General features: G+C 38.4%; 1 protein-coding gene across 1 annotated transcript; it reads left to right on the top strand.

Annotated features, from left to right (window-relative positions):
- Window positions 1-1,129: 1,129 nt before the first annotated feature.
- Window positions 1,130-6,625, top strand: LOC4346611 (meiotic nuclear division protein 1 homolog). The gene is made up of 10 exons (XM_015755148.3): window positions 1,130-1,273; window positions 1,923-2,003; window positions 2,635-2,751; window positions 3,035-3,073; window positions 3,653-3,760; window positions 3,831-3,893; window positions 3,977-4,028; window positions 4,232-4,276; window positions 4,375-4,454; window positions 6,323-6,625. The coding sequence occupies exons 1-10, from the start codon at window positions 1,271-1,273 to the stop codon at window positions 6,356-6,358; spliced, it is 624 nt and encodes a 207-aa protein (XP_015610634.1). The 5' UTR covers window positions 1,130-1,270; the 3' UTR covers window positions 6,359-6,625.
- Window positions 6,626-6,886: the final 261 nt, after the last annotated feature.

Genomic DNA, 6,886 nt, shown 5'->3' with positions numbered 1-6,886 from the left:
ATTTTCTCAAATGCATTAGCTTTCAAAAAGTTTTAAATTTTGCTCAAAAATTTTTCTAGGTGAAATTCTTGGTATGTTACAAGTTCTCAGCCTTTTCACTTATTCTCTTTCCTTCCGTTTCTCTCATTTCTATTTTTTCCACTTTGCCCCTTCATCTTTCTTCTTTTTCCTTGTTTCCTCTTCGTCTTCAACCTTTGGCCATGGGAGGCCGAAGCCTCAGCTCTCCCTCTCCAGCCCGGCCAGGGAGAGCCGAAGCCCCGAGACTAGCCATCTCCTCCACGCCCGCTCTCGGCCTACACCACAGACTCAAATCCGGCCCAAACCATCGCTGCCGCCAGCTCGTGCCGCACAATGCCACCACCAGACTTACAGAGTAATAGACAACTCATCTTTAATTGTGTTAAAGAAAAAAAAGTAAATTATTCTTAAAAGTTTTCATATTATTCTTTTCATTTACAAAACAACTAACTTTACATTTCAATTTGGACCATCATATTTCATCCATCTCCAAGTCCAGTGACTTAGCAACCACACACTAACTCTCTCTCTCCATTTTCTTTTTCCCTCCGACGGTTGGGGAACCGCTAGATCCAGGAAGAAGGAGCTTGGATCTAGCGTCTCCGCTTTTCATCGGGTCGACTCCTACCTCCGTGAGTCCCTGCAATAGTGTGCATGATGAGAGGGAGAGGGAAAAAAGTGGCTTATGGAGGGTAACTAGAGGGTGCGGTTGCACATGCAAAAACGGAGAGGAAGAATGATGGTGGCTCATGAAGAAAGAGCGATGGTGGCGGTGTATGGAGTAACAGTTAGTGGTTGATGGTAGTACGAGAAGTTTGTTGTCAACACAAATCGCTAACCGAGTTTGTTAATTTTTAGAATGTGGGCCACTAGTCATTTTAAAGAAATAGCTAGTCTTAAAGTAGTAAAATATTGAGATAAAGGTGAGGGTACTCGTGTGGGGCTTTTAACTTTTTGTCACTTTTAAATTTTAAAATATAGTAATTAAGAAGTTACTACTCACGACTCACAGTATATAACAGCGGGCCTTACGTGTACATGATAGTATATAGTACCAGAGAACGTGAACTTTCGAAGCTATATAACCAATCTTGTCTTCTTAATTCCGAGTAGCAAGAGTCTCCGAGTGTCTTCCCCTTCCCAAAAGAAAGAAAATCTCCCGCTCCTTGCGCCGCCAACGCCAAGACGAGTGGCGGCTGAACAGGGGAGGGGCGGCGATCTCTATCTGGCGAGCAGAGCAGGGGAGAGGATCATGGTGAGCATCCACATCCTCTTTCTCTGATTCATCTCTCTCTCTCTCTTTCCCATCGGGACTACTTTTGTCTGGAATTTGCTTGCGTTCATTCGTTAACCCTAGCTTCTCTTCTAGATCTGGAAGAAGCTCTTCTCCTCCTTAATTTGAGAGCCTTAAACCTCTCTTAATACACGTAGTAACAGTTTGTTTGTTCCCCGAAAAGTTTCCCAAGTTGGATCCGCCCCTGACAGATAGATATATATGTTCATGTTGTAAATGATAGTGAGGTATCTGTTGCGGGGGGAACCAGGGTTTCTATACCACGGTCTTGATGCATGTCAGATGTTTATTGAAATGCTGGTAGGTGGATCTTTACAGTGCTGCTGAAATGTGATGGAATTGTATTCTACGCGACTTAATTTGTCTTGTCATTCGAATATGTTTTACATCATGCCATATTGCCATCCACTAAAAATGTCTGAATGAAGAAACAGCCATAAGAAATATAACTGATCTTAAGATGTTTAAAGCCTACAATGCTACTCTTGCTAACTGATAGTTCCATTAAGTTATTTTGGTCCATGAGCACAGAAATTTTCTTCTATTTAGTATTTAGCAACCACCTTTGTTTAGTTTAATTTCTAACTGTTGCTCTCCATATGGTGCTTAGTCGAAGAAGAGGGGTCTTTCTTTGGAGGAGAAGAGGGAGCAGATGCTACAAATATTTTATGACAGTCAAGACTTCTATCTGGTAAGTTCTTCTGTCAAGATTTCATGATATCTGCCCTAGGATTGCCGTATTAGCTGTTTGCAAGTTATCTGTAACAAATTCAAGGGTTATGTTGTTTCTTCTGCTAATGTGGAGGCACTGGTTTGCAGATGTCCCAGTAGCTCTTTTCATTCCTTTCTGCTGCTGCATTATTATGCTTTATAATGTAGGCGAATAAATGAAACCAATCAGCGCCCAAGTGCCAATCTAATACTGTGATTTGTTTCCAGTTTCTTCTTTTTTGGTTTGGGTTTGTAAAGTTGACATGGCAATGCTTCGTTATATGTATGCAGGAAAAGTCATTATCTGTTCCAATTTGTAGTAAAACTAACTAATCATCAATTTTCAGAACTAATCCTCGGATATACAATTATGCAACTATTAATGCTAGTGCAAGCATACACCCATATATTAGTGCCAGCAGGTTGAGGTTTTGATGCATTTGTATTTCTGTTACTACAAATTTAGGGTCAGATGCTCATACTGGTCATTATTATGTATTTCTGTTGTTTGCCCATGCCATACATTGCTATTCTAAGCGCTGTTCTGCTAGGTTTCTGAGTAGACTATATTTTCATATGTCCTAAGTCCCAATCCATACTTCTGCTTTCAGCTTAAAGAGCTTGAGAAGTTGGGTCCCAAAAAGGGTGTCATCAGTCAGTCAGTGAAGGATGTTGTGCAAAGCCTGGTGGATGATGATCTTGTCTTGAAAGATAAAATAGGGACTTCAGTAAGTGTAGCTGCTTATCTAAATTGTGCCATGGACCTAGATTTGTCAAACTGCTTTCTCAGTAATGGAGCCTTGTCATATAATGTTTTTCATCAAAGTTGATGCATCTGTAACTCAAGAAAGGTTTCTTTTGTGTATTCTTCAAGAGCTAGTGCACTGAGTTTCATGTAGCTACATTCTGCATGTTTTGCAAAGGGCCAGTTCTTAGTTAATTTTTTGTTTACATATCCTCACCGATGTGCCTTTTGCGTTTGGTTTCTCAAACTAAATAGTTTCCTTACAGGTGTACTTTTGGAGTCTTCCCAGCTGTGCTGGAAATCAGGTATTTTTTTATACCATTACTACCCCCTTTAACCTTGCATGTGTCAATTCTCATGTCTGATTTTATTTATTCGGTGATAACATGGCACAAATTCGGTACCAAGAGTTAGATCCCCTGACCATATTTTTTTTTTCCTAATGACAATTGGTAACACGAGTAAAAGTAAGCAAGCTAGACGGCACACTCTGTCCTTTAAATTCTTCTTACAGGTTTGCGAAGAACAAAATACTTTTTATGTTAATTTTCTGAGTATATAGTGTGGTGCTGGCTCCATGTATTAGTATCACAACTAGCTTTTGAAGCTTTGCAGAAGAGAGTATTAACTGCCATGAATCATTCCTATTAGTGCAGCATACCCTAGTGGTTTGAGAATCAGGATAATATACAGGTAAGAAGAGCTTTTGTTTACTCATCAAGATAGAGGCAAGCAAAGAGGGATTTTCGTCATTTTGTTGATCACTTGGATAAATGCAGCAACTAGTAATATATTTCTTATTGCAACTTTTAGTGCACATTAATACCTTCATTTGTCATTACTTGTCATAGTTTAAGCTAATCCATCTATGGATCTGTTTGTAGCTGAGGACTACTTACAGCAAACTGGAATCTGATCTTTCAAGCTCTAAAAAGCGCTTCATAGAGCTTGTTGAGCAGAGAGAGAATTTGAAAAGAGGCAGAGAGGACTCTGTAAGTAATTGTGCATTTTCCTACAACCTTATGACAAAAATGTAAATCCAATTCATATACACTGATCTAGGATGAGAGAGAAGCTGCTTTGGAGGAGCTGAAGGCTGTAGAGCAACACCACAAGAAGTTAAAGGTGTATTCACAGTCTTGTCTTTTATTTAATTTATCTTTTCCATTTAGGTATCTACAACTCAATTGTTTCGCATTGTTTTTCAGGAGGAACTGGCTGCTTATGCTGATAGTGATCCAGCAGCACTAGAGGCAATGAGTATGGCATACCGCATCCCTTTTTTGTTTCTATTTACGCCTTTGCATGTCTGTTATCTGATGATACAATCAATGTGAAATTGTCAATTACTTTCCATGTAGCATCTCTTTTTCATCCAAGTTTAGCAGCAACTTAACATTGCTTAGGACATTCCCTGCACAAAATTGTTCCACAATTTAACTACTGTAAAATGGTAATTACAGATGATGCTATTGAGGTTGCTCATGCGGCAGCTAACAGATGGACAGGTATCGGTGGTCTTGCTAGTCACATTCCCTATATATTTATATGTCTGCAGCTTGTTTATCATCAGAACAGGCTAACGGAATTCTGAATGTAACTACAGACAATATCTTCACTCTGCAACAGTGGTGTTCGACCACTTTCCCACAAGCAAAAGAACAACTCGAACACATGTACAGGGAGGTAGGTTCTGTCCTCTTACCCATCCATTTTCTTTCTTATAATATCATCCATCGCTTCAATAATACATATCCAAATGATAAAATCTTAGCATGTTTTTTCCAATGAATATCTGACAGACTGGTCATTTGCAAGAGATGTTTTCCTATATTACTGAGTGATATATTCAGTTATAACCTGCATATTTAAAGAAGAACCTAGGTGGTAATAACAAAAAAATTATGTTCTGTACATAAAAATTCAGATTGATGAAGTCTGCAACAGTCTGTCCTGTTCAAACCTGACAGTAGGCCATCCATATCAGGCATCAAGCCATGAATGACAAATCAATTCTGGACATTTGTTAGTATCTGGTCACCAATCATGTACTGATCGGTCAACTATTTTACGATTATTATAGTTTATTAGCATTACTGACCCACAACCTGGCCATCTGAGTACTTGTTGCGTATCTTTAGACTAGATCATATATAAAAAATAACTTAAATTCTGTCATACTTAACTGAGGATATTGAAATTAGAGAGAAAACAGTGATAGCATTTCGCAACTTAACTTTTGGGTTCCCATTGTAGAACTAAAGATCCAGAGATCTAAGCTTTGGTGAATCAGTTGTTAGTAATAATTGCTGCATGGATGTGATCATTAATTAGTTTGTATTGGTCCTCAAATGGCGTAAGAAAAAAAATATTCAAAGGGTCTATGAACCTTCAAACAGCCTCATTAAATGCAGCAAGCATTTTATCATGTATGCATGCTGTACTATATTCTTTTCTGTAGTTCTGTTAGGTCCTGTTTCAGTTAGTCAAGCACTATATATCTTTTCCTTGTCTAAGATCTTACATATTGGTATTGGATGCATTTTTTGTAATAATGTTGTTTTAAGGGTATGAGCATTTTGAGGCCATGCTGATGATGTTATTTAAAAAGCTTGCACTTGTTTGCTGTTTGGACTCTATACTGATAAGCCTAAATCATGTCCATCTGTTTTGATTAGTTCTTGGTGCTATTTGTCTTCTCTTAGCTATCATACCAAACTTGTTATTCTAGTTACTTCTGGGATTGATTATAATATCCACATGAGTACAATATTTCTTCATGTTGTAAGTTATGCTAAGCGCCCTCAATAAGGATATCCCTCAAACTTCCTTGGCTTGAATGGTCACTAAATTGCAAGGGAGCAAAGCCATTGCCCAGTAGAACACTTCTACACTTCATGTGTCTGGCTTGAGTGATCATACCCCAACGGCCCAACCCAGTCACTTTCCATATCAGGACTCAAAAGCTTGTCATTCTCTCGGGTTGATAGAAGTGTTCTAGAAATATTGATATCTTTGTGAGTGATGATCCAATAGTTTAGCTTTTGCTGTGATTAGTTCCCTTCAAACTTCCAACTTTTCCGATCACATCAAATGTTTGGACACATGCATGGAGCATTAAATGTGGACGTAAAAAAAACCAATTGCACAGTTTGCATGTAAATTGCGAGACGAATCTTTTGAGCCTTATTACGCCATGAGTTGACAATGTGGTGCTACAGTAAACATTTGCTAATGACGGATTAATTAGGCTTAATAGATTCGTCTCGCAGTTTACAGCCGGAATCTGTAATTTGTTTTGTTATTAGTTTACGTTTAATACTTCAAATGTGTATCCGTATACGTCAAATTTTTTTTGCCAAAACAACTAAACACGGCCTTTGTCCACTCCACATCACCACAACTAAAGTTTCACATATGTTGTGCTGCTGGTTTTTTGAGCATCCCCAATGCTTTTCCTTCACGCTAGTACCCTCTGTTTGTGTAACAAGGCGTTTTCACTTCTCATAGTTTCCTCTGTTCTCATGTTCTGATTTACTCTTGTGAAATTTCAGGTGGGGATAACTGAAGATTTCGAATATCTGCAGTAATGCATAACATCCTGGTTGCCCTGTTACAAAACCGTATGTAACCCAACTCAGCAAATCTAGAGTAGTTCACCTGGAATCTGTAGAAGTTTATTCATACCCATGTTAGCAATCTTACAGTAAATGATCCCAATATGCTCCATATTTTCTGCTTTGTAAGTAAGGTACCTATGGAATGCTGTCAGAAAAACAGTTCTCTATGATGACAGAACACTAACAGATGAGATATCGGATGAATTTGGTAGATGCATGCCAGATATTGATAACCCATTTTAATCTGGTAGATGCATGACTGAAAAAAAAATTGCAACAGAAATCAAATTTCCTGACCATCGGAGCAGATGCCCGCTTTTCATGTACCACCTATCAATTTCATTCTTAAATTTGACTTTACTTTATGAGAATAAATTGTGACCTGTCACATTTTTCACTAGATTACTACTGCTTGTATTTTTCTTCAAAAATTATGCTCGACAATGCATGCACTACATCCATCCGATAAGACGTTAATCAGGAAGATTATCAACATGT

The sequence above is a fragment of the Oryza sativa genome, chromosome 9 (assembly GCF_034140825.1).
Source record: "Oryza sativa Japonica Group chromosome 9, ASM3414082v1".
NCBI lineage: Eukaryota > Viridiplantae > Streptophyta > Magnoliopsida > Poales > Poaceae > Oryza > Oryza sativa.
Note: the sequence above shows the minus strand (reverse complement) of the source record. Positions and strands in the feature narration are given on the sequence as shown.

Coding starts and splice junctions, on each gene's coding strand:
- LOC4346611 (XM_015755148.3), top strand. Junction 2,752..3,034: donor AAGATAAAATAGGGACTTCA/GTAAGTGTAGCT, acceptor GTTTCCTTACAG/GTGTACTTTTGGAGTCTTCC. Junction 3,761..3,830: donor AAAGAGGCAGAGAGGACTCT/GTAAGTAATTGT, acceptor ACACTGATCTAG/GATGAGAGAGAAGCTGCTTT.